Source organism: Alternaria arbusti (genome assembly GCF_024043155.1).
Source record: "Alternaria arbusti strain BMP 1465 chromosome Unknown scaffold_14, whole genome shotgun sequence".
In the NCBI taxonomy this organism is placed as follows: Eukaryota; Fungi; Ascomycota; class Dothideomycetes; order Pleosporales; family Pleosporaceae; genus Alternaria; species Alternaria arbusti.
This window is the reverse complement of record NW_026249954.1, coordinates 422,215-448,237: the sequence shown is the minus strand read 5'-3', so window position 1 is coordinate 448,237 and position 26,023 is coordinate 422,215. Positions and strand designations below refer to the sequence as shown.

At 53.8% G+C, this 26,023-nt stretch overlaps 7 protein-coding genes across 7 annotated transcripts; 4 read left to right on the top strand and 3 right to left on the bottom strand.

Moving 5' to 3' along the window:
- Positions 1-356: 356 nt before the first annotated feature.
- J4E86_008711 (uncharacterized protein) lies at positions 357-1,542 on the top strand (the record flags this gene model as incomplete). The annotated part of the gene is made up of 7 exons (XM_051449222.1): positions 357-359; positions 413-512; positions 631-670; positions 721-799; positions 844-1,255; positions 1,311-1,390; positions 1,453-1,542. 7 exons carry the CDS (start codon positions 357-359, stop codon positions 1,540-1,542), a joined length of 804 nt encoding a protein of 267 aa, XP_051299641.1.
- Positions 1,543-2,189: 647 nt separating this feature from the next.
- J4E86_008710 (uncharacterized protein) lies at positions 2,190-9,274 on the top strand (the record flags this gene model as incomplete). Its single annotated transcript, XM_051449221.1, has 5 exons — positions 2,190-2,394; positions 2,443-3,926; positions 4,497-7,435; positions 7,532-8,538; positions 8,598-9,274. 5 exons carry the CDS (start codon positions 2,190-2,192, stop codon positions 9,272-9,274), a joined length of 6,312 nt encoding a protein of 2,103 aa, XP_051299640.1.
- Positions 9,275-10,567: 1,293 nt separating this feature from the next.
- J4E86_008709 (uncharacterized protein) lies at positions 10,568-11,265 on the top strand (the record flags this gene model as incomplete). Its single annotated transcript, XM_051449220.1, has 2 exons — positions 10,568-10,715; positions 10,793-11,265. The coding sequence occupies 2 exons, from the start codon at positions 10,568-10,570 to the stop codon at positions 11,263-11,265; spliced, it is 621 nt and encodes a 206-aa protein (XP_051299639.1).
- Positions 11,266-12,512: 1,247 nt separating this feature from the next.
- On the top strand, positions 12,513-13,116 carry J4E86_008708 (uncharacterized protein; the record flags this gene model as incomplete). Its single annotated transcript, XM_051449219.1, has 2 exons — positions 12,513-12,909; positions 12,989-13,116. 2 exons carry the CDS (start codon positions 12,513-12,515, stop codon positions 13,114-13,116), a joined length of 525 nt encoding a protein of 174 aa, XP_051299638.1.
- Positions 13,117-17,002: 3,886 nt separating this feature from the next.
- Positions 17,003-18,740, bottom strand: J4E86_008707 (uncharacterized protein; the record flags this gene model as incomplete). The annotated part of the gene is made up of 5 exons (XM_051449218.1): positions 17,003-17,187; positions 17,240-18,051; positions 18,100-18,455; positions 18,514-18,532; positions 18,589-18,740. 5 exons carry the CDS (start codon positions 18,738-18,740, stop codon positions 17,003-17,005), a joined length of 1,524 nt encoding a protein of 507 aa, XP_051299637.1.
- A 4,076-nt stretch (positions 18,741-22,816) lies between these two features.
- On the bottom strand, positions 22,817-24,347 carry TPK2 (cAMP-dependent protein kinase catalytic subunit; the record flags this gene model as incomplete). Its single annotated transcript, XM_051449217.1, has 3 exons — positions 22,817-23,273; positions 23,321-23,574; positions 23,625-24,347. 3 exons carry the CDS (start codon positions 24,345-24,347, stop codon positions 22,817-22,819), a joined length of 1,434 nt encoding a protein of 477 aa, XP_051299636.1.
- Positions 24,348-25,065: 718 nt separating this feature from the next.
- J4E86_008705 (uncharacterized protein) lies at positions 25,066-25,952 on the bottom strand (the record flags this gene model as incomplete). Its single annotated transcript, XM_051449216.1, has 2 exons — positions 25,066-25,706; positions 25,757-25,952. The coding sequence occupies 2 exons, from the start codon at positions 25,950-25,952 to the stop codon at positions 25,066-25,068; spliced, it is 837 nt and encodes a 278-aa protein (XP_051299635.1).
- Between the last annotated feature and the right edge of the window lie 71 nt (positions 25,953-26,023).

The window sequence follows — 26,023 nt, the reverse complement described above, 5'->3', positions numbered from 1 at the left end:
GGGTGCACCCGTGGACGCGATGGTGACGGAACGCAGGGCAAACGGAAGGTGCTAACCCTACACGGAGAAGGCGCGATGCCGTAGCCGCCAATCGCAGCCCCCAGCCCCACCACTACACACTGACGTGCGTCTCGCGGTCGGGAGAATTGGGGGGTAGAGGCTGCCAATCTGTCGTTTCTTATCCGCCCGTGCATCCATCTGCTGCTGAGCCGCTGATCTGAAGATACAGACGACGCAACTCGGGAAAGCCGGTTTCGGAACACCGGGATTTCGCCGAGCGAGATATCCAAGGTACTAGCAGACATTCCGGAAGGTCTGACGACGATCGTGCCTACATCTCTCTAAAAGCATTCAAGATGGTGAGTCCTGCTGGACATTGAGTGCCATTGGGACTACGTGCTGATGACTGTAGCCTGCTCTCTATGAACAGTTTTTCCTCTTCGGAGACAGCATAACCCAAGACTCCTTCTCCCAGGAGCGAGGCTTTGCCTTCTCTGCAGCCCTTCAAGCTGGTCAGTCCAAATATCATCATGTCTCCCGATCACTATCCCATGCAAAACATCTCTTCGTGAAGCTTCCGCGGCGGCCATTGGCTCGGGCGACTGTGAATGGCACTAATGATTCCAGCAGCATACATCAGGCGACTTGATGTAGTCAACCGCGGCTTCAGGTTATGACGTCCTACCTTTACGACCGCACCGACAGCTAACACCATGACAGTGGGTACAACACCCGCCAAGCTCTCCAGATACTGCCCGCCATCGTGCCCCCGCCGGATCAGGCTAAGATTCGGTTCATGGTAAGACTTGTCCATGCTAGATGCAGCCCTGACTGACCATACAGACCATCTTCTTCGGCGCCAACGACTCATCGTTACCAGATGCGCCAAACAAGCAGCATATTCCTCTTGATGAGTTCATCAAGAACCTAAAGGACATCATGTCCCATCCGCAGATCAAAGCCCACGACCCTCGTATCATCCTAGTAGCTCCTCCCCCAATCAACGAGCATCTGTGGTGGCCAAGAGACCAGTCGAACGGATATGCTAGCGTGACGCGACTGGCGGGTGCGACCAAAACATATGCCGATGCAGTCGTTCAACTTGGCGCCGAGCTTGGCCTGCCTGTCGTAAATCTCTGGAAAGCCTTCATGGCGAGGACGGACTTCAAAGCAGATATTTGGAAGCTGGGCGATGATCTCCCGGGCTCTTTAGACGTCTCGCAGAATGACGCCCTCGTGGAGCTTATGTACGATGGTAAGGGTTTCGCAAAACCTTCCTGTTTCCTCGCCATGCTAACTGCACGTTTCAGGGCTTCACTTGAACCCAGCAGGATACGAGATCTTCTACCAGGAGTTGATCAAGGTCATCGCAGAGCAGTGGCCGGATCAAGTAAGTTCTGACTGTATGAAATGCATGAGGTAGATACTGACTTTGTGCCTCCACTTTTGCAGTCGCCTGAGGAGCTGCCCATGGTACTGCCGCCGTGGAACGATCAGGAAGCGTGGAAACAGTGGGAGAGTGCTCAGTCTTCTTCGATCTAGCGCAAAAGTGGTAGACATTGGATGTGGGCAAGCTTGATTTCAGCTGCGCGATCAAGCGGGGCTCTGGGGAAGTCGTGTCCAATCGGGCGAGGGTGCATAACTCCGGCGGCTTGTGGTTAGCAGCGTCACTCGACGAACCTCAGCTCAGCATCGCGTCAACAGGACGCAAGAATACACCAGCAGTCTGATTTTCCTGTTCCTATTTCCTTTCCTGTTCAAACTTTTCTGGGACACTGTACATTATCTCGCTCCCTCTAGCGCCGTCTCGGGAACCGCCTGATCTTCGGCAAAGACCGCTGTTGCGACCATCGTACCTTCTGCTCCAGTAGTCCAACTAATCACACCGCCCAACACCCAACGCCTGCTGTCTGAGATAGTAGCACGGCCGATATCTCTCCACAGATCTTGCCTTTACCTCCAAATTGCCCACCGAACACCTCGATAGTCGGCTTCAAACGCATTCCTCACAACCGACGACCCAGACCCGCGCACACCGCAAACGCCTACTCTACTAAACAAGAGAGACTGCCACAAAAGAACTGGGCTACTGGGCAGCGGTCGCTCGGTGGTGAAGGTAGGGGAGTCCCCACGGGAAGGCTGGTGTCTCTTTGTTGAGCACGTCACCAAGGGATGAGAGAGTCACGGGCATGGATCCTCAGAGCGTAGCCTTCCAGCCGCGCGACGATTTCTGGCGTTTTCAAAGCGAAATGCTACGTGTGCAGGAGCACCAGGCCGAACTCGCCGATCGTGTCGCCCGCCTGGAGCGCAAGCAGGAAGACGACTCGCGTCTGAAGAACGTCTGGGGGACTTCATCGCCCTTTCCTTCGGTGCTGGGGGGAACACCCCAACAGGGTAAGACGCTTCATCTGAATTTGTGCATCTTTAGCTGAAAACTGTTAGTTCCCCTGCAGCAGCCAACCGCCGAACACTTCACGAACTTCGACGACCAGTCCAGCAATCTCATCGGCAATCTCCAACTTGACGCCGACGAGGAACCCCGCCGTGTAGGGGCCACATCTCGCGCGAACAGCGTCCGCTTCGATGAAACTGCCAATCACGGTCACTGGGCGCATGCATCGAGATCGTCGCTGGATTTGATACCCCGCACTGGTAGCAGCATGGGCGGGCATGTCATGAGCGAGCGCAGCTACTCCCACAAGTCAGACGGAAGGCAAAGTTCTGCCGGCCAGTCGGTGCATTCTATGGCTTCGGGTCGCGCCAACAGCCTCACTAGCTTTGGTCCGACAACGCCTCAAGACGTCCCAGGGCTGGCTCCTGGCTTGTTCATTCTCGGCTCCGTTCCTGCTATAATACGTTGCTGGCTCAACACCAACTTCAAACACGATACCTTGCTGTATGCAGCAGTCTGTTCAGGTTCATACACATCCTATCTGGACTGGTACACAATTGAACACCTGGGCTTTCAGGATCGGGTCATTTTGGACGAGGACCGGGTTCGCAAGATCAAGCTGTCTGTCTACCTTCCAGAGGCTGTGCCTGTTTCAGCATCTTCACGATCCGACAGCCCGGCGCCGCAGCTTCCTTCGATAGGCGTAGATTTCACCGTCATCGAGGAGCACGACGCTGAGGTGAATCCAAAAGCCATTCAGATTTTCCTTGGTAGCGACATGCTTCGAGCACATAATGCCGACCTCCTTCTTTCATGCAACCAACTGACTCTGTATGATGATGACCGTAACAAGCTTCAGGTACCACTCGTCCGTCCTGAAGATGATCGCGCGTTCAAGTGCTTGCACGCTAGCGGTGCCCCTACGACGGATCCGAACCGCGCTACTTCGACTCTGGCTTCAGCGCACGCGCATCACACAACTCAGATGTCTAGCAATTCACCGACCCGTGAGACGTATTCGTCCTTGGAGAAATCGAATGGCACAGTCCCAGTGACCAACTCTGAGGATGGCGGGTCAAGTGGCCGGAGGAGTCTCGAACAGCGTCCACAACCAGGCCTCTCAGCGTCAAGTCGCTCTGACAAGGATGCTCAGGAGCCGGGCTCTGTAAGTGGAGCTCCACAATCAGGAGCACCGCAAGCCATCTGGAGCAACTGGCGCCGTGACCAAGCGGAGAAGACAAACACGGGCTCTCTGGATTGGGCCAACGTGGGTAAAACCGCCAGCTCAGATCCCAGCTACCAGCGACGTGATACAGGCATCAAAGTATTGAAACCTTCTAAATCCACGCGTACTCTGTCGACGTCAAACTCATCACCTGTGACCGGGCAGTCACGCTTCTTTGATGATGGAAAGCGCAGAGGCGAGAGCGAAGCAAGCAACCCTGCGGCGGCTCCTCCGGTGAAGAGGAGTGTGTCTGGGGACAAAGCAAGGGAAAATATGCCTGGCCTGTCGAAGCCTCGATCTGCGAATCCAGTAGGCGGTGCCTCTGCTTTCGCATGGCTGAACAGTGGCGGATCAAGATGAAACGCGATGCTGCGCTTGTATCATACGTAACACCAAACGCCGGACAGAATACAGACTGTTAACATGGCGTCATGAATTCTACACATGCATGTGCTGTGGTTTCCCATGGTGTTGTCTAGGCGATTGTGACATGCACCAAACACAAACAGATGGTGTTCTGGCAGCTTCGCACACGCGACAGGGGGTGAGCATTCACCGCGTCGCCAAGCTCGCTTACCAAGGTAGTGTCCGCAAGGCTGAGCGGTCGGACAGCGATAGTGACGACGGCCCATGTCACGGCGCTGCTCTGATTTTTGCGGACATTGCGCTGTTACCCCTCGTTTGTTCACCGCCGTGCTACTGTGTTTGTGAAGAAGACGCGCCATTGCCCAGGTACTGCGGCCCGCTGCATAGTCCTTGTCCGCCTTTTGCTTGCCCTTTCACCCTCGCTCGTCCGCCCTCTACCGTCTGCCCTGAAGCTCTTCGCGGGCTTCACGGTAGGCAATCAGCTTCAAAACGGCCTCCACTAATAACAAGAAGCGGAAGATCGTGGTCCCCGCACGAGACTCGTCCAACGGCGACGGCACGCATTCACCGAATGTGGGCAGCGTCGGTGTAGGGTCCCCTCGCTCCTCCCCGCAACCCTCAGCATCGCCGCCACGCTATCTGCCACCGCACCTGCACGACGAAGTCCTGGTCGACACGCCCGAACCAGGCACGCTCTCGGCGCGCGACAGCTACACCGGGGCCAGCTCCCCCAGCGAAGCCTACGCCAACCTCACCCTCGACAGCCGCGAGGGCTCCGTCACCGACCTGGACCGCACACGCACCACCGAAGCACATCCTCAACGGCCCCCTCCACGCGCATCCTCACCCGCTAAGCGCCTCCACTCCGACATGGACGACAAGCCCGACGCACACGGCACGCGCACCAGCGACGCGCCCTCGGCCGCCCGCGCCAGCAAGCCCCTGCCTACCAGCACACCACAGCGCAGTGCACGCGCAACTTCCGTAGAGATGGCTGACGCGCCCGCCGGCAGCAGCCCCGACGGCGACGGCGACGATGACGCCACTGAGCAGCAGGGGCTCCCAGACATCGACGTGCAGGTGACTCGCGTCATGGGCATGATGTCGAGCGAGGCCCTTGTGGAAGGGCAGGAGGGCTACATTATTTCCGAACAGTGGCTAGAGCGCGTGTGGGCAAGGACGTCGGAGAACAGAGGCAGGCCCAACGACTTCAGCAGGAACGCGACCTTGGGTCCCGTGGGCCCTGTCGACAACTCGCACCTCGTCGACCCAGAACTAGCGCACGAGAACTTGGTCGACCAGCATGGCGATGACTTCGTCGCGCTCAGCAAGGAGACAACCATGGGCCAAGACTTCGAGATTGTGCCCCGCAAAGCGTGGGATCTGGTCCTTAGCTGGTACGGGCTTGAGAAGTCGAGTCCCGTCATACGCCGCTACGCCCACAACACGGTACCGGGCCAAGTCAGCGAGGATATTTCTTACGAGCTGCACCCTCCCATCTTTACCATCCAGAAAGTGCGAAAAACTCCCAACGCCGCTGACAGCACGAAACCAGCCGCAAGGTTCGTCGCGAGCCGCTACGAGAGCTTTGTAGCCTTTGTCGACGCTGCCAAGAAAGCCGCAGGCGTTGACCCCAACAACAAAGTTCGCATTTGGCGCATTCTCACGCCCGCTCCTACAGACCAGCCACTGGCAACACAGCCATCCGGCATATTAACACCCGACGCGTCTCCCCAGAACGGATCTCCTGTTACACCCGCACCCACGCAACGGCCTACACTCGTTATGGCGGCCGACAGTTTCAGTGCTCTTGCCTTTGGATCAGAGCGTGAGCTGGTCACAGGCAAGGACGAGACGGCCAATGAGACGTTCAACGCGTCTCTGACGCTGGCTGACGCTGGTCTGACCCAGGACCAGATCATTGTACTTGAGGAGCACGACGACAAGGGTGAATACATTGCCGATACCACCAAAACAGCTTCCAAGAACAAGGCTGGTGCTCTCGCTGGCAAGGGCCTGCAGAGCAACCCCAACAGTGGTAGGAGCACTCCAACGGGAGGACCCATGACGCGCGGAAGAAAGCAGAATGGCAAAGTCCGTGGCCACGTGGGACTTACGAACCTTGGCAATACCTGTTACATGAATTCCGCTCTCCAATGTCTACGGAGTGTCGAAGAGTTGAGCATGTACTTTCTGAATAACAAATGGAAAGACGAGGTCAACATCGACAACCCCATAGGCTTCAAAGGTGTAATTGCCAAGTCGTACGCTGGTCTTTTGAGCTCCATCTATGGCTTCGACAACAGCTCATCTGTCTCGCCCAAAGACTTCAAACTCAAGCTTGGTAGGGCGAATCCCATGTTTTCTGGTTATGGCCAACAGGACTCTCAAGAATTCGTCAGCTGGCTAGTCGATGCGCTCCACGAAGATCTGAACCGTATACACAAAAAGCCGTACCGAGAGAACCCTGATTCCGATGACAATACCTTCCGGGACCCTGAGGCAGTCAAGCAACTCGGCGAGGTCTATCGGGAGAACCACCGAGCTCGGAACGATTCTGTAGCCATGGATTTGTTTAGTGGTTTTTACAAGAACACCATGGTTTGTCCGGATTGCGAGAAGGTCAGCATCACGTTCGACCCATACAGCCAGCTTACACTGCAGCTGCCGGTAGAGCAGTCTTGGTCCCATACCGTCACATACGTGCCATTGTACGGGAAGCCTTGTCGAATCGAGCTTGACTTTGACAAAAATGCCACTATCAAAGCCTTGAAGGAGTTCGTCGGCAAGCGCTGCGGCGGCGTTCCAGCCAACCGTATCATGGCGTCCGAGGTGTATAGTCACAAATACTATCGACACTTGGACGATGCATCGTCGATAGCGGAGTCGAATATAGGAGCACGGGACGAAATATATTTCTATGAGTTAGAAATGGCTCCAAGTAATTGGCCTGCACCTAAGAAGAAGGGCGCCAAGTACCGGATGACGCTTTCGCAATCTTCCGACGAGGAGATTCCGGAGACCGTTTCACCACTCCACGATCGCGTCATCTTTCCATTGTTCCACCGCATCCCAAGCACATCCTCGTATAGAGCCACGGGGCAGTCTATGGCGCTATGGCCAAGCTTCATTGTTCTCACTCGGGAGGAAGCCAAGGATTACGACACAATCCTGAGGAAGGTTCTGTCTAGAGTCGCTGGGATGACTAGTCGCAAGATTCTTAGTGAGCTCAGCGGACCAGAACAATCCCGCCCTGGGTCTGATGTTGTACTGACAACAGAAGAAGATGCGTCGCCAAACGATCCACAAGTCAATGACGGTTCTGTTGAGGGCGAGGACATTGTGGAGGTGACGATGACGGATGCAGAGGATACGCGTTTCGCTCAAGTCGATGAGGCTAACCAGGTTCCGGAAGTACTTCGGCCGGGTAGCTACATTCATCCGGAGTTCAGGTACGTACAAGCTAGTTCCAGGCGAAGCTTGTGACGCAAGGTCGCAGCTCCGGGACCGACCTTGGATTCGCGCAGCAAAATACTGACTTAGAACAGGGCACTTTTCGAGATGAAGCACACACGAAAGAGCTCAGAGATTGTTACTACAGGTTGGAGTACCGTCGATTATTCGAAGCCACTTGAGCCTATCACCAAACGAGTCAGGATACCACCAGCTCGAGAAGAGTCTGTACAATCGTCCGCTGCTGGAAGCGAAACTACGTCTAGCGACGAAGACGAGGACGTGTCACAGTCCACGATTGTCGACGCCGACGCAGCGATTGATGCCGCCAACGTCAGCAGCGACGAGGAAATGCAATCAGTCGAGCCGGCAGCACAAGAATTTGCCCGTTCGGGCCGTCAGAACAAGAAGAAGAGCAAGAAAGCGCGGAAGCATGAGCGCAAAATGGAGCGAAAGCACAAAAACAACAAGAACTTCAAAAGTAAGAAAGCAGGCAAAGTACCAGACCAGCCGAACTACCCTGACGAACCTGACGACGAATCGGATGAGAGATTGCTCCGAATGGGCGAGGCCCTTGTCCTTGATTGGAATGCCGAGGCCTATGATGCTCTATTTGGCGCCTCTACGGCGGACGATGACAGAGGCGCGGACGTCATGAAGAACATAGAGGTCCTTGATGACACAGAGCTTCGCGAAAAGAAAGAGAGGCGCGCAGCTCGTCGCAAAAACGGCATCAACCTTGATGAATGTTTTGTCGAATCTTCTAAGAGCGAGATTCTTTCCGAAGATAACGCATGGTATTGCAGCCGTTGCAAGGAGAGGCGCAGGGCGACAAAGACACTCGAAATCTGGACAGTTCCTGACATCTTGATTATCCATCTGAAGCGCTTTAGCGGGGCGAGAAACCTGAGAGACAAGATCGAAGATCTGGTTGACTTCCCTGTAGAGGGACTAGATCTGTCCGGCAAAGTCGGTTTCCCTGAAGGCAAGGATCTCACCTATGATCTCTTCGCAGTCGACAATCACTACGGTGGGCTTGGAGGCGGTCATTACACGGCCACTGCTCAAAACTTCTTCGACAAGCAGTGGTACGACTACAATGGTAAGCTTTACCGACCGCATATCCTTTACACACAGTCACATTGATGCTAACTTCACTAGACTCCATAGTGTCTCGGTGTGAATCCGGCCGCAAGGCCGTATCGAGAAACGCCTACCTTTTGTTCTACCGCCGGCGTTCCCCCGTCCCTTTAGGCCCTCCCTCTCTTCAGCAAATTGTAACCGGCGACAACAGCAATCCCGACTCTGATGAAGATGCAGACGACCAACAACTTCGCTCTCGGTCACCGGCGGGAAACGGCTTGCGCCTCGACGATTCGTCCCGCAATGGGTCGTCGAGCGCTGGCGCAGTCGCAGCGGGAGCCGTAGCCCTGCGCGGGGGTGGTTATCAGCACTCAGCAGCCGCGAACCGTCCAAAGAACGGAGTCGCAGCCGGGAGCCAGAGTGACGATGATGAGCTACCATCCTATGGCGACGATGAGGGCTACGCTGATGACGGTGCTTACACGTCCACTCCTTGGGAAATGGACGCTGATCAACCAGCTTGGAGCTTCAGCGGCCTTGGCAGTGCGAACATGGATCGCCGTAACGACTCGGATGATGACGGTGCCGCGTCTGATACCGGAGCGATGGGTTCCGTAGGTGATGGAGAGATGAGCGAAAGGATGCAAGACTTTGATGACGATGGCGGTGTCAAGAATGGCTGGGGTGGTGTCGGCACACCCGTCGCACAGCAAGATGATGAAGTTGCCGAGATCAGGCTCGTCGGCGAAGACTGAGCAGACGAAAATCCTACAATACGCAGGAGGATTCGTGTTCCCCTGAATGGCAAATCATTGCATCTTTCGTTTGAGTGTATAGGTCGCGATCGTGGGCTTGGGAGACGAAAAGGCTCTCGTTAGATTAGATGGACATGACTGATGAACAAAAGGAGGATAGCATGGAAGGGTTGTACATGACGAACGGGACGGGATATCAAAGGTGGGTGAGGGTAATTATCCTCAGGGCGTTTTGCAAACATAGCATTCGTAGGCGCATCCGTAGGCGTATCAATGAAGATCTTGCATCATTCACCATACTATACAGTATCTTGAGATTGAGCCTCTCACGCCGCGCGCTACTCATTCCGAACAACACCAGCCACGCCATCATCGCATGAACCGCACAGACCCATCCATCACCTCGCGTAGAGCAAGAGCGGAGACAGGGATGCCGGATATCAGGAAGCACTAATGGAGTTGCGCGCAGCCAATGAGCAATTTACTCCAGGGGTTTCTACCACCGGTGTTTGAGGCTTGTGAGTTTGCCAGCCTTGACATTGACGTTCTGGTTCTGCCATGACGCTGTTTCTCCTTTTCCTTCACAGCCTAGCGAACGTGGCGGACATGGTACAAGGTCCGCGGAGTAGGTATAAACGGTGTATACGGCGCTATAGCACATGATGGCGTGCGGCATACCGGCTACAAGCGTGATGGTATGCAACGGTTTTCTTCGTGAATGGGGCGGTTGATAAACGATGTGAAACGCAAAATCGAAGGCACGTACCTGCGTCCACGGCAGGCAAGGACGCTTTGTACGAAAGGTAATCGCGTCACATCCTCCAGAAGCCCCATTCCCAGTCGCAACACCAGTATCCTCGCATACTTACCAACACAGAAAGCCCATGGCGTGCCTGAAAAGATCGAGGTTCTGTGGTGCAGGAACAAAAGCGGGTAGAAGCGATATACAGCAAGGATGTATATTATCAATAGATCCAGGTCCGCCTATGACGATCACTCCTGGCCGCATCGAGACAACACTCCGAACCGCATACCCGGAACCTGTACCAATGTAGGAAATGACGATGACGAGCATTTCCTCATGCGAAACTAGGCGTTGAGATTTCTTGTCATGCTGTAAACCAGTTTGTACTCGGGGAGGGTACTACAGGTAATGCCACAGGGCGTATAAGAGGTATCGTGTTCTCGTTGTAACTGACCAGTCTCTACTACGATTCACTCGCTCAGTTTCGTTCCTGTGTATACTTTACCTCGTTCACTATCTTCATAGTCGTCGTAACCACCAACACCAAAATGCGTTTCTCCCACCTCGCCGTCTTCGCCCTAAGCGGCCTATCGCTCGCGAGCCCCGTCGTCCAGCAAAAGCGCCAGGAAAGCAGCAGCGTAGAATCCCTCCTCACCGATCTCCTCGCCACGGTGCAAGTCTACACCGGAGCCATCAGTACGCCCCTCCCCCTTTGAGCCATCAGCCAAAACAAACCACCCATCACCTGCATTATACTAACAAATGCATCTTAGATGCTACCCTCGCGCCCCTCTCCACATCCTCATCTCTCCTGGAAAAGACGGCCGCAATCCCCAAAGTAGGCGAGCAACTCAACAAGATCACCGCCGCCATCACGGATTCGACAACGCAGATCCGCGATCTCGCTCCTGCAAACGCTACGCAACCCATGGTGCCAGCCGAAGACAACCAGAAGCGGTCCACCTCTACCGATCTCGTCGACGTCTCTCAGCCCAAGGAGAAGCGTCAGTTGATCGCCGCTGGTGCCCTTCTTGCGCTCATCATTGTTGAGATCTTTGCTACAATTACCGCTGCGGTGGCGATTTTGGGTCTAGCTGGGCTTTTGGTGTTTATCAACCCGTTGACGAGCGCGTTGAGTCTTTTGATTCTAGCGGTTCAGTTGGTGCTTAATGTTGTGCTTGTGGGTGTTGTTGCGTTGCTGAACAGTGTGCTTGGTGCGTTGGCGCTTGGGCTTAGTGGGTTGTAAGGGATCAGTTTGGTTGTAGCGGTCGGCGGTGTGTTTGTAGAGATATGATTAGATTTGTTATGAGATTGTAATTCCTGTCTACTTTGGTGTTAGCACGGCGATGTTCCCTCGTCTTCAAGTGAAGTATGACTATGGAGTGTGGTTGACTGATCGACATCGCGTCGATCCGCTTGTTCGCTGCACTGAGCGCGATAAGCTTGCTGTGACGATTGCACCGAGATCGTTAAGTAGCAGTGATAATTTTAAAAAGAGTTTCCTCATGCGAAGATTGCTAAAAATTGACACTTAGTGTCACGGTCCGGGCGCGTAGACGTTTTGATGAAGCGTAGTTGGCAGCACGCAAGCTGTTGAGATGTACGTGACTTGTCTCCGTTTATTCTAGATGCATGAAAGGATACTGGTAGACGTCTTACATACCCTTTGTGCTCCTTTGTTGATTGCTCCTTTGTTGATTGCTCCTTTGTTGATTGCTCCTTTGTTGATTGCTCCTTTGTTGATTGCTCCTTTGTTGATTGCTCCTTTGTTGATGAATGATCATTGTGTGGCAGTCGTGGTTGACTCAAGCGAGCCAAGCCTTCCCATTCACAGTTCAGGAAGTCACAGTCACGTCAGCTCCTCACCACTCACAACGACTCATATGAGCGGCAAGCGTCGTTTCTTCATTCTTAAACGACCGTACAGTCACACCCCATGACTCACATCATGCACCTCTGGAGCAAACCTTCCAGCAACCCATACCTCGCTATACAGGTAACCAACCTCGCGCGATAGTGCACCTCTTACTTCGCAATGTCGGCGTATATCCTTGCACTACCTGATGAATTGTTGCTCGATATCACGGACCATCTGCCTCGTCTACCTCGGGACCGACGCGCCGAACTCGTCTCGTTGGCAATGGTGTGTAAGCGCTTTTGTGAGTGGATGCTAGAATGACATCCAGCTTGCCGTCTCACTGACACCTTCTAGACAATATCGTGGTAGACGTTCTCCATAAAGATGTCTGCATCGACATAGCTAAAGTACACAAACTCGTCTCTTTGTATGCCGCCCGACCCAAGCTCGCGCAACTAGTCAGGAGCATTGACCTTTTCCGGGACGCCGACACCCACGACGAACGCACTTCCGAGCGTAAATCCCGAGGGAAGGAACGGGGTATCTATATGCCTATCATGAGGTCGTCTGGCATTACAAGGCGCCTCCAGCGAATGCTAAAGTATGATTTGCGTCGAAAGAACGTCCAGGCAGACATGGCTCTTCTCCTGCTACAGATCCCCAACATACAGCGCTTATTGCTAGGAGGGTTGTCGCATGGTGATATTCGCTTCCTCGATCCAGTGTTCTTCAACACCTCGGCCTCCATCGCAGATCCAGCTTCTTCAGACGCCCACCGCTGTCGGCCCTATCTGAGAGAAATTATCAGAAAGCGACTCAAAACGCGGTTGAACAAGCTAGAGATCCCTTTCGGTGGGCTATGGGACTCTGTCAACGGGCATCAGACTTTCGATTTGAGCGAGTACGCTCACCTCACACATGTGACCACATGCGTCGATGAACTGATGACGCCTAAATGGACGGCATGGGGATCCGAGCCTGACTACGAACTTGGCGTACTGCCGAAGACGTTGACCCATCTTACGCTCGGAGGTACATGCTGGGACTTTGACCGTCTCCTGACGCATCTCGTCGCACAGAAAGCCACTGGAGTATTGCCGAGATTGCGCAGCCTCACCATCTACACCCATCATCAAGTGGGGCGAGAGGGCATGGGAGATGACCGCGCAAAGTTACCCAACCGTGCGCGATTGGATCACACCGCTACGCATGTCCAGGCACTCCAAGATGTCGGAATAACAGCAACACTAAGACACACCGGTCCAGATCATATGCGTTACTTCTGTCGGCTGAACATGATCGACACCGGTTATCGCTCTCGTCATGTGCTCAGGCAGCTGGAACCCCTAGAGATGCGAGGATACTTCGAGCATTGGCGGCATCGAGCGACTGATATGGAAGTAAGACGACTAGCGCATGAACGTATGCTGGAGCAAGAGGAGCAGCCAGAGGCATATGAGCCGAGTACACACGGAGATAAGAATTCTTGTACCCATGTCGGCGGATGTAGTGAGGCTGAATGGGATGGCCTCGCAAATCTGGCCCTCAATGGCTGAATAGATGATCTTGACATCCTCCAACATGTTCCCTAGTTCGTTTCTCAGCACAGAAGCGCCTCTTACAGCCGATGGTATTACAATCTCCAGTGTGCTCATGCTCAGCATCGTGTCTTTCCAATTCCCTCTTCGCGAGCAGCCTGTCGTCGTTGCAAGTCGCGCATTTGTGTATCAGCACTGCTGCCACAGCTTTCTGGGCGTCGCCTGGCTTGGGTGGTGCGCAGGGATCGCGCCATCGAATTTGGGTCGTAGATGCTACGAAGAAGTCATCGAGCCATTGCGGAGACCTGGGTGGTGAAGGTGTATTATTCGAAGTTGCCCCGCGGTTGGAGTTGAATTGGAATGGAGCATGGGGCTGAAGGTCCGTCGCCGCGGTCACGGTCGCAGTCCCCGTGATTGTGGCACTAGATGCTGGAGAAGCCGCAGCAACATCAACCGTATCGCATTGCATCGGATCCTCTGGAGGAACATCATCATCTCGTGCAAGCATCATACTTGGCAGTGGTTGTGGGTCCAGCAGCGCAATGACGAGTTTCTGGTCGAAGCTGTACTTGGGTAGATCGACGCCATCTCGCATAGAAACAATCCAGACGATTTCATCCTTCTCTTTCGAGCTTAACATCTTCGTCTTTGCGACTCTGGTCATCGTATTCAAGAAGTACTCGCTGATAACAGTGAAATAGGCTCTTTGAAAGATGCTCTGAACATGTTCTGGTACCATGTTACGCATGTTGAGCATGAACTCGCCCGTTTGACGCGTGCACGCCATGACTTGATCATAAGTCTGCGTCTCGGAGATGGGGAAAAGGCCTGCAGCCCATGTGTGGGAGGCATCATTGACGCGCCTTACATGTCTACCTGAGATCTTAGCGACCAACACTGACATGACCTCGGTACGAAGCGGCTCTTCGAAAGATTCCGCCGCTCGAACGTATGGCTGAACACCGTCCGCATCTTCGCATTCTGGGTCGGCGCCGCCATTGACAAGCATTCGGAGACGCGGGACGATATCAACAGCTGGGCAATCCGCAATGCACTTCCGTAAAGGACTGAGCGCGTCATGAGCTGCGCTGTTCGGATCGACGCCCTTCCCGAGAAGCACTTCAATATCGCGTAGCGTATCGGTGGGATGTCGTTTTGCGTTCGGACAGCAGCCGAGAACTTCGGATAGGAGCGAGGTACCGTCGTTTGTAGGCGTGGGTACAAAGGTGTCAAGGAGCCACCGCGCAAAAGTTGGAGTCGAATGCCACAGCGCTTGGTGCTCAAACTTATCCCGACACAGAGACTTGCAAGGATAACCTCCAAAGAACGGAGGGAAGCTAGCACCCTTGCAAACAAATAGCCGGAGGCATTCAAGCTCGTCTGAAGAAAGTTTGGCAGCCCAATAAGGGCGATTTTGCAATGCCATGATGAACATGCCAAAGTTTGACTGGGCAACATGTTCTGGAGGCTTGCGGTGAACATTTGCCCCAGCACTAAGAAGCATTTCCAAAAGCGTGTGGCAGTTCTTGCGGGCCGCTGGGTCTGTGTAGATTTTCATTCGATGTAATAGGCATAGTTGCAATGCTGTGTGAACGCCAGGCTTCTCGGGCGACGGACCAGCATCTTCGACGTTGGCACCTCGGTTGAGAAGGATGCGCACGATGTCAGGTACATTCCAGAAAACTGCTTGACGTAAAGGAGTCCAGCTTGAGCCCGGAAGTCCATTGACCTCTGAACGACCTGGTTGGAGCAGTGCTTGAACAGTGTAAGTGCGCCCGTTTTTGATGGCATTATGCAATGCCAAGTCTGTTCCAAGTGGATGTTTGGAACCTTTTGCGCCGTAAGCAAGTAAGACCCAGATGATCGGTCCGCAAGGCATACCGCACGCAATATCGAATACGGTCTGATTTGGATGCTGCAAGATAACCATCTCGCTCAGAGCAGGGTGGCCAACGAATCGTGCGCCTGCTTCATCGAAAGGCAGACCAATGGGATGGTTGATGTGATCGACATTGTCGACAATAAGCTTTTCCAACTTCTGCAAATCGCCGTCTAGGACTGCACCGACCATGTCTAGTACTATGTCGGAGGCCTGCCTAGAATCTTGCGACGATGTCTCTTCGAAGGATGGCCGGAGACTACGATATGGTCAATACACACTGAGCGCACAAATATCGGATGATCAGAGAACTACATACTCTTGTGGCTGATTTAATAGACCCAGAAAGGTTGGCTGTGCGACCGTTCCGGCTTCATCAGCGATAAGAGTGGGTAGACTAGCTACAACTTGCCAACCACCCGTCTTTGTACAATGCTCTCTGGAAGTCGAGTCTGTCGAAATGGGTTCTGCGAACTCGCTTGACTCGTTGTCGTTCCCAGCGTTGCCATCGGAACTCTGCTCGCTGGGAAGCCTCGCTTTGTGACGCGACTTCGTGGCTCGTCGCGGTTTGTGCCTCATGATGCCCCACTCTTTCAATCTCATTCGATATGCGCGTGTGCTGTATTCCCCGTCAGCTATCAAAAGACAACAAACCATCATCTTTGCAAATACTCACGAAGCCCGAAATTTGTGTTTGCGTTCCATGAGCTCCTTGACCTCTTCCAGGGGCTTCTTCTGGACGAAAGAAAGCTCCTTGATCTCATCCTGCACCAACTCCCAGTCTTTCGTCATCCTTATATACTGCGGCCCGCAGCCCTGGTATTGCACCTTCGATGGGCAATAGACACTGGTCAAGCACAGCAGGAGTGCGAAGGTGCGGCCTCAAGACCGTGCGCCGGTAGCTAGCCAAGATAGAGGGAAGAGCCTATGAGACTCTAGTATCGACGCTAGATGCGGTACTGGGACCGGTACCATGAAGGTCATTGTGCGATCCTGGAGACATGTCGTGGTTATAACAACACGCACGAGGGGACGCGGTGTGCAAAAGTAAGCCTGAGTTCAGATGACGGAACGCGAAAGTGCAATTCCAAGGCTTCGTATTGACTAGGTGGCGTGTGTCGGGTCCAACGCGAATTGAGTTTAGTGTATGTGGCACAGCCTCAAGCTTCAAGCCGCGGCTTTGCGCCCTGCGTCGAAATCGCTCATAACCCTAAGCTCTTTCTTACCCTGTCGAATACAACAACGCGTAAGAAGCAGATCGCATATGTAATTAAGGGTCGAGAAGTCTACAAAGCTTTTATTCCATGCAGATTGCTGTCTTCCATACCATTGTAGGCTGCAATAATATTCATTGCTGAGACGTACGTGCCTAAGCGTATTCATGTAGTATCAGGACTCGCAGCAAAAAGGTCATCGAACCGCGTACAACAGCCATGGCTTTTGTATCAGTGGCAGGAGGGCTGCGCGCCATTTCGTTATAGCCACGCTAGCCAAGCTGACATCGCCAGCAAGAATACTCCCCATGTTTGCGATCAAACAGGCGGAGCCAATACTTATCACAGCAATCACGCCGTCATGCTGCATTTTGGTAATATTGATCAACTCACAGTCGACCATCCACTGCTCAAGGAAGGCAAGTTGCGATTAATAAAGGTATCATATGTACGAAGCGACGCTAAAACAGCAAACAAAAAGCCATAATCCAATCCTAACGACCGCCAATCTGGCCCTTGGGAAGAGGCTTTACCCACATGAACATGCAGTTGAGCGCAATGATCATGATGCCAATGATCCAGAAAACCTGCGCATAGTCCGTCTTGTGATAGCGGAAGATGATGGCGAAGATGATACCACCAAAGTTACCAGTCGCGCCAACGATACCGGAGAGGATGCCTTTGGAAATGTTAGTAGGTCTTCTCTCAATGAGTGAAGCAATCGGGCTTACCATTAGCGTGAGGGTGGATGTGAGGTACGAGCGCGAAATTTGCACCATTACCTGCCTCAAGGAATATGGCCATGACCGCAATGAGGCCAATCATCTCGCTGAGGTTGTGGGGGTCCACCTTTCCAATGACGATGCACATTATACCAGACATAACGCCGACGAAGTGGATCCAGAACTTCTTTGCCCAGAGGTTGCGACCGGTAACCTTGTAGATAAGGTCCGCAATGAAGCCACCGAGCGGTCGGGTAACAACGTTCAAGAGGCCGAACATAGCTGCCCAGCGTCCAGATTGTGTTTGACCAAGGGACTGGAAGTTCTTGAGGTAATAAGCACCAAGGATAGAGTTGATAGCGAGTTCACCACCGAAGGAGCAGAAGTAGCCCGCGCAGAGCATCAGTGTCTGGAGAGAGAACATGACCTTCAGTCCCTCTTTCAAAGTAGGCTTGACTACGACTTCGTGCTGGAATTCGTCCATGACTTGAACATCACCACGTCCAGCCTCTACGTCAGCGGCCGGTTGCTCTCGCTTCTTTTCGTCGTTGGAGGAAATCGATCCAGTGGTCGCAGGCTTGTCATCGAGGGCACCGGTCGTGGGGACCACGGAAGCTTGGTTGGTTTGATCGCTGCTAGACACTACGGTTGCCCCACGCTCAGACCACTTTCCGGTAGGCGTATCGTCGGTCAACAGCAGGAGACCGGTAGCGCATGCACTGATCATGATGAATGGAACGATGAAGGAGACTCTCCATGCGACGTGCGAGGAGAGACCCTGGTCCCTCTTCAAAGAGTCGTAGATAGCGGGCATGACGAAGCTGAAGAAAAGTCAGTGGAAGCTGCTTCATAGGGGACGTCCCGCTTACTATGTGATACCGCCGCCAGAGTTACCCCAGCCTCCGACCAAAGCGTTGGCAGTGCCGACAACATTCCTGTCGTAGAATCCAGTTGTCCAGACCTGGCATGGTACGAAGGTGCCGCCGAGAATACCAACAAAGAAACGGATGAAGTATAAACCCGTAGCGTTGTGGGCAGTACCAGCCAGAGCGGTCGGGATGGCACCGGCGAATAGCAGGCTGGCAAATGTAATGCGCGGGCCGAAGTGGTCGCACATGGGTCCCGCAATGAAGCGCACCAAAAGTGTTGCACATAGCGCGACGATGTTGGAGTTGGCAATTTGATCCTGTGACAAATGCATGTCCTCCTTGATACTCTTACTCAGCTGTGGGGATGTTAGTCTGTACAATTCGGACAGTCTCGTGGGTTGCGGGTGACCATACCAGAGGTGGAAACGCGTACCTGAAAATTATTAGCACTCATCAACGAAGGAGACCCACATGTGGGGAACGACATACCATGACCAGAAAGCAATGAAGAAGCCCAGGTAAGAGAAGAAGAATACACGACCATATTTATTGATCGGATTCAAGACGGGAATAGATGTGGCCTTCTTGTTGTATGGGTTGATCTCTGGTGCCGACCAGAGCATGTTGATAGCGAACGGCATGATGAGTACCACCCGAGAGGTCGAGCCCTACTACGATACTGATACTTTTGAAAGGTAGGTCGGGAGAGTGTAAAGCTGGCGATGCTTTACAGACGCAATATGGAAGTTGGGAGCGGGCGCTTGCTGAAGCCGTGGCTCCAAACGGAAGCTGGAGGTTATATAGATTGATGCACAAACTCCAAAAATGATACTTCCGCGGTGAAGCACAGTGACGCACGGCTAAGGTTGTGGCGCAACTCGTTCCCCAGGCCAAGTGAGATCAGACTTCTCCGTGTCTGAATTCAGTAATATTGGCGGATTCGTTATCTTCGTTGGCGATGCCCAGCAGCTGCAAGCCCAATACTTCGGAGAAAGTATGCTTTGCCGCGCTCTCGGGTGCAGGCGATGTGTGCGATGAGCGCTAGGGCGTCAACTTGAGATCCACATGCTGCTGTAGCGAATTGAGACTCTTTCTCGACTGGCTAAAATGTAGCATGAAAGGCTGAATGTCGATGCGATGAGTCGTGGTTCGCTGGGGATGAGGTTTGACGCGGGATGGTGGGGGACGGCAGGGGCGTTCTCTTATCTCTTGGCGCTAGCCAGGCGGGAGACTAGACTCCCTGTAGTTGATGCCAGCAAGGATCCTTATCAGAACGTCTGAAGATAATATGAGTTGCTGCTTTTCCGCGGTCAGCATTTGACAAAATGCCTGTGTCGCTAATAACTCTTCAGCCTCAACAGCTTCCTGTTCCTAGTACGAGCATACTGTTCGTGTCGAAGAAGTGGCGTTGACAAAAACGACTGGAAGTAACGCAGCAAACAACAATGACAACTCAAGATCAAGACTTACTCTTGCTTCTGAAAAGTAGCTTTGCTTTTGACTTCTGGTGATGGTACAACCTTGATGTGACGGGAGTTGTGCGTCTGCCGCGTGCGTGTGGAGACGTGGCCCGATAAGCACAGAGCTTGGTGCAACGGCAACTATACCAGGCATGTGGGTGGATTCACGCCGTTGCACAACTCTTACAATCCCAGCTTGGATTTGAGATCGTTAATTGTTTGTCGATCAGCTCCTGTCAGGATATTGATGGCCTGTGAAACATGCTTGCACCAATCAAGCGAAGATTCAGTGCCTTATCTCGCATGACTGCAGCTTCCGCTCCGGCAACACGGAGTACGCACAGGGACTCTTGGAGCACATCGATGATCTGGGAGGGTATATGATCATCAAACGCCTAGAGTTTAGTGCAACGTCATCCGCTCCTTGGAAACGCGGTATTTGAATCTCACAATGCCGAGGCTCGTCGATGCTTGGAGGCCAACGCTGGATGGATGTGACGACTTATCCCAAACTCCAAGAAGTTTTCGCAAGCGGGGGTTCTAGGCCTAGATCCTGACGTACGGTGGCTGCTACAGTCACTGCAGCGATATCGGAGGAAACGGGCCGGAGAAGGCATGTTGGGTACTGAAATGCTGTGCAAGAAGACGAAGCAACTCCGGGAATATCGAAAAAGATGGTAGTGTGGTGTGGGTAAGCTCCACAGTGGGCTCAGCTGCAGCCTTTTGAGCCTCATCCGCGGAGATCCTACGCTCGTCCTGAGAAAGTGGTACCCAGCCACCCCGTTCCTCGATCTGTCATCACACGACTTTGACTGAATACTTTCCGAACACCTTGGTCAAAAGTTTCGGGTCATACGGAGGATTTCGAAGGGTTAGCTGCTGATGTGAAGCAGGACCCGAGGATGTCTACGTTGTTAGACACTCCTGCGCGCTGTATTCCCAATACTTCCTCGCCATCTGCACACCCACCCCGTACATTGCAGCGCCACACACCACTAGCACATGCATAAGCTGATGGCTACTCCCAATTACGTCGCAACGCCGAGGGTACCATCTCTCAGGCACTCTCGCAGCGTACAACAAAGCTCCGGTGCCATGACAAACGCCTAGTCCAAGATAGTAGCCCAAGCTCATCCTACTATCCATCTCTTCCACGCCATAGAGATGGGTACCATGCGCTATCGGAAGGAATGAAGACGCTCCCAACAGGAGATAAAGCGCCGTACGGAGATGACGAGACTGGGGACCAGAAAAGGAGGGGTGCAGGGTAGTGAGTGCGCAAGCAAGGCCCACGACAGTAGCGAAGATACTGTAGGCTTCCTGTAGTGCAGGCTCGCATCTGAAAGTGAAGTGTGTACTGGCAATTGTCGTTCCATACAGTGGTATCACGATACCAAGGTAATCGAATCGGCCCGTCCAAGTGCGAACACTTTCGCTGTGATCGAGGAAGATGTGGTGTCTGTCAAGCGTCAGTACCATCTATTCTTCAAACTCAAGGCATGAGGGTTGGAGATGAAGATCAAGAGGTACTTACAAGAACGAGAAAAAGAAACACGCTATAACGGAGATAAAATAGACGTGGACGGCTTCATCGTCGCCGCTTCTGCTGTATCTATCTAGGTGACTCCGACGAGCAGACAGGTAGAAAACGACAGCGACCAAAAAGAAGGTAACGGTACCCAGGATATGTGACCATATGTTGACTGTCTCATTGTGAACCTGGAAGACGCTCTTGAGTGAGTGCAGGTAAGAGAACGTTGCTCGTCTAGTGACCATTAGCCCAAGCCGTGTGCTGTTTATAATACGAAAAGCTTACCGGTGGGATGTGAGTATGAACTCGTTGTCTCGCTGCCAGGGCACTGCGTTGACGCCGTTAGCTCAGGACATTCCTAGTATCCACTGGGAGTATTGTAGAGTCGGACTCACAGAGATCATCCCAGCCTATCAGCGCATCGTAACTCTGGGTCTCATCCGTACTATGAGTCTCCTTATCGTGCGCGTCGAATTGAACATGTCGCAATGTCGTTGATGTTCCATACCCGTCGCCATGGTTGCTTCCCTTCAAGATCCCCGCTTTCTCTCTAGCGTCTTGGCGTGTCTGTGATGTCATACTGCTAAGCTCAACTGAGGCTGATGCCGACTCCAGCGAATAACTTCTCGATGTTTTCAAGGATTCATGAATGGTAGAGTGATTTGAAAGTTGATGGCTGATGCTTTTGTGCCGACAAAGACATGCCCTACGCAATAGTCACCCACAAGTTCAGTCACCAAGCCGCCACGCTTCCAAGCTATGCACGGCCGTGACGCAGTCAATGAGTCCGCGGACCTCTTACGCCTCTCATTTTCTTATGATGCGGCCAAGATGTATCTAAGGAATGGGAAATGCTTCTTCCTGTCGTATGTCGTATCCTTGTGGACTGTAAAATCTGGGCAGCCCTTGCTCGCCCGTGTGTTTCTGTATCGCGAGGATCCTCACCCACTACCATCTTGGTCCTCGGCTTTCTACGCATGTTCACCTCACTCATAATTGAGGTGAGGTTTGCCAGATGGATGCTTCTCAACCAGGTAATCTGCGCTCAAGTGTTGATTGCAGCAATTTTGGAGTAATAGAGGCACAGACTTTGAGCAACTTGGTCAGTATTCATGGCAGGCGAGCTGAACAGTTTCACCTCGACTTTCGCATCGTTCGATGGATAATCAATGTTTCCTGAAGCAGTAGGTATACAACAGTCTCAGATCATTTCAGATGGGCACTGCATGGAGCGAGGCGTGGATGGCACTAATCTGAGATGCGCACAAAAGTACGGCACAAGGAATCGATAGCTACCAAACGAGGATGAGTCTCGACTCAAGTCTTGCAATGCTCGTCGTTTCTAAGTTTTAGTACAGGCATCATCTCTCATAGCAAGACAGAAAGTTCAGGGTGGAGAGCCAGCCAAGGTTTCCGTATTATTAATTCAATTACCGCGCTCGATCGGGCGGTTACTGTTTAACAATCATGCACCGTCATTCATGCCCAACAATGTACACCGAACCATATCCAATGGCACCCAGCATTCAAGAGATAGGAGTAATAATAGACGATAAGGGATTCCACGCGCATCAACATCGCGCGAAGATAGAGCACGGAGAGGGTCAAGGTCAGAGAAGTACGGTAGGACGAATGGCGCGGACTTTCGACGGGTACTAGACCAGGATCGCCGTACCTAGTTGGATTCTGAAGGAGAGGCATATCGTATCTCTTTTCGATTACGGGTTTAGAAGTCGGGAAATAGGTGCCCGTGGCTATTCGGACACGTCAGAATGTGGTCTACAGTATAAGGAGGACTCTGCACGCACGGGTCATCCCCTGCCTGACCGTATGCCTCCGTCTCCTCCGGATACTTATCGAATTGGCTGGCATCGCCAACGCCAGCTCGCACAGGTGGCACGTAAGGTGCATCAATGTCCTTCTTTTGTAGTCGGTCCCACGTTACTTCGGCGAACCAGGGGTGGTTCATAACGTCCTTGCTGCCGCCGTGCAAGTTGCCCAGTCGCTTGGTGAGGTCGGGTGTGATGAGCTTCTGCAGCAGGTCGTGGGCGTCAGGGTGGATGTATGGTGGGTACTTGACTCTCGACTTGAGGATGTTTTCGTAGATCTTCATGGGGGAGCCACCGTCCCAGAAGGGAGTGAAGCCGCAGAGCATTTCGAAGATGAGGATGCCAAGTGACCACCTGGCGTTGTTAGTGCGACTCGAGCCGGGGGAGACATTGCTACTTACCAGTCGACGGACTTGTTGTAGCCTTTTGACGCGACGACCTCTGGCGCCAGGTAGTCAGGCGTACCGCACAGCGTCCATGTGATGTCGGGGACCTCTTTCGCGAAGCCAAAATCGGTGATCTTGAGATGGCCATGGCGATCCAGCAGCAGGTTCTCGGGTTTCAGGTCGCGGTAGATGATGTTATGCGAGTGCAGGTAGTCGAGTGCGAGCGTAACCTCTGCGGCATAGAACTTGGCGACGGGGTTGGGGAAGCGCTGGAGGAATTAGTATCAGATACATGATGCCAGGCACGGATGCGACATACCTGAGACTTTCGCAGCAGACTAAACAGCTCGCCTCCTTCGACAAAGTCCATGACCATGTAGAGGTTCTTGGAGTCCTGGAAGGTGCCCCACAGGGTGATGAGGAAGGGGTGCTTGACCTGCTGCAGCATGCGGCGCTCGTCGTTGGTGTGCTCGACCTGCTTCATCTTGACGACCTGGGCCTTCTTCAGCACCTTGACGGCATAGAAGCGCTGGTTGTGCTTGGACTGGACAAGGTGGACGCGGCCGAAGCTGCCGGTGCCGAGGGTGCGCTGGATGGTGAAGTCGGTCAGCGAGTATTTGCCCTTGGTGACGCGCGCCTGGTTGAGGGGCTGCGTCTGGAACTGGACGGCGCCGGCATGCTTAGGAGCGGCGGCGTGGGCAGGCGTGTTGCTGGGGTGTATCAGGTTCTGTATGCTGGGGACATTGTGCGAGGGCGTCGGCGGCTGGTGTTGCTGCTGGTGGGCGTAGGCGGGGTTCATCGAGTCGGACGGCTTGGAGGGGGCGGCAGGCGCGGCCGGGGCCGTGGAGCTGGTGTTGCTCGCCGTGTTGGTCAGCGACTCGTTGGTCTTGGTCTTGTGCAGGTGGAAGGAGCCCGACTTGCGCGACGTCGTGGGCGTGATGGGCGAGTGGGCGTCCTTGACGGGCGACGTCGGCGAATCGAGGTCCTTGGAGCCGTTCGAGTCCTTGGTCCGCTTCTTCTTGAGGAAGCCCAGGGTAGGCATTGGAGGGGCGGCGCGACGAGTGCGGCGGCGCGGCCCTGCCTGTTCCTCGACGCAGTTCGGGCGATCTCAAGCACTGGGGCCAGGAATGCGCGGGGAGCTCGGGACGGGGGCGCGGCGCAGACGGCAGCAGGCGATGCGCTCAGGGGCAGTGGGTGTGCAGGTGCGCGGGCATCAGCAGAGCAGCGAGGAGTGTCGGCGGCGTGGGCGGGCGAGGCAGGCTTTGGGCTAGGTGATGGGTGGAGGTTGGGCTAGACAGTAGACGCTCGCTCGCGGGGAAGAAGCGTCGCAGCTACCACGCGCGGGCGGCATTGGCAACAACATGACGCCTGCGGCTCATCAAAGAGCCATGTTTCACGCGCCTGCACTGGCACCGTGTTTGCGCCCGCAGTCAATGGCATGCATCCATCCAAACTAACGTGTCAATGTCTTCATCCCTTCATTACATCGTGTCATGCCCGCCCGGGCTGCACGCGAAGCATCGCTGGTTGTTGCGTCATGCGTACCATGCGTGGTCGTCCCGGCTGCTATACCCAGCCTGCCTATACTGCGAATCGCTTCGTCGCGAACCCGTAAACGCCTAGCAATGCGCGCCAATACACATACATGATTATACCCAACGCCGGCCCATCTACAAACACCCCAAAAGACTATTGCGCAAACATGACTCGAAAGCGCCCAAATGGCACACGTTGCATCGTCAAAAGAAAACCTGGCCGTTTCACAGCTCATCAGCCACCGCATGGGTTTCATCGGCCCCACCAGACACCACGATCGGCTGGTACGTCTCCAGGTCAAGGCCGCACACTTCCATGCGCCGTTGCCGGAATCTCTCGTACAGCTTGCTCCACGCCTCTTGCGCCTGTGCGTTCTGAGGCCGCAGCTTGGCGCGTTCAGAAAAAGGAATGTCGTACTCCGGTCCTGGTATCTCGGGATCCGACAGCCTCACGAACGTCGTCGCCTGCTCGAATGCCGTCGCGTTGAAGTCGTCGACGACATTGCGCAGGTTCTGCGATTCGTAGACCACGTTGCCCATTGACAGCGACCACTCCGAGATCAATGAGTCCGGCACCGTGAATGTCTTGCGGAACATGTTGAGGTCCGACGTCGGATTTGTCGTGCGCATTGTCCTCAGCTGGTTGTAGCTCTGTTGTGACGGGTGTATCATCAAGAGTGATGTCGACATGTCGGTTCGTTCTGGCGTGGCGGGGTACGCTGCCATGGGCTCTGACTTGGAGAAAGCCAACAGTGAGTCCAGAGCCGATGCGTCGAGCAGCACGCCCGGACCTTGGAGATAGAGTAGCCGCTCGTAGTCTACCAGTGAGTACAGACTTGCTAGTGAGTAGGAAGAGGGCAGTGTGTCTGGCTCTGTTAGTCACTGCAGCGGGCAGCTTCCTGGGCTCAGCACTCACCGTCTGCGCCTTCCACAATAGGCTCCATGGGCATCAAAGTGACGCCATACCGCCTCGCCGCCGTTCGCAGCAGTCGCCGTGTAGTCGACATTTGCGGGCCGTATTTGTCGTCTTCAGATTCTACCAGCCACAGTTTGGGAAACATCAGTATCCTTTTGGCCGGGCTCTTCATCTTGTGTAGATCAGACAGCAGCATCACGGCACTGCAAAGTTCCACATGCTCTCTCACCACCTGCACATAGCCCAGGCGGCTCCAGTCCATCGTCT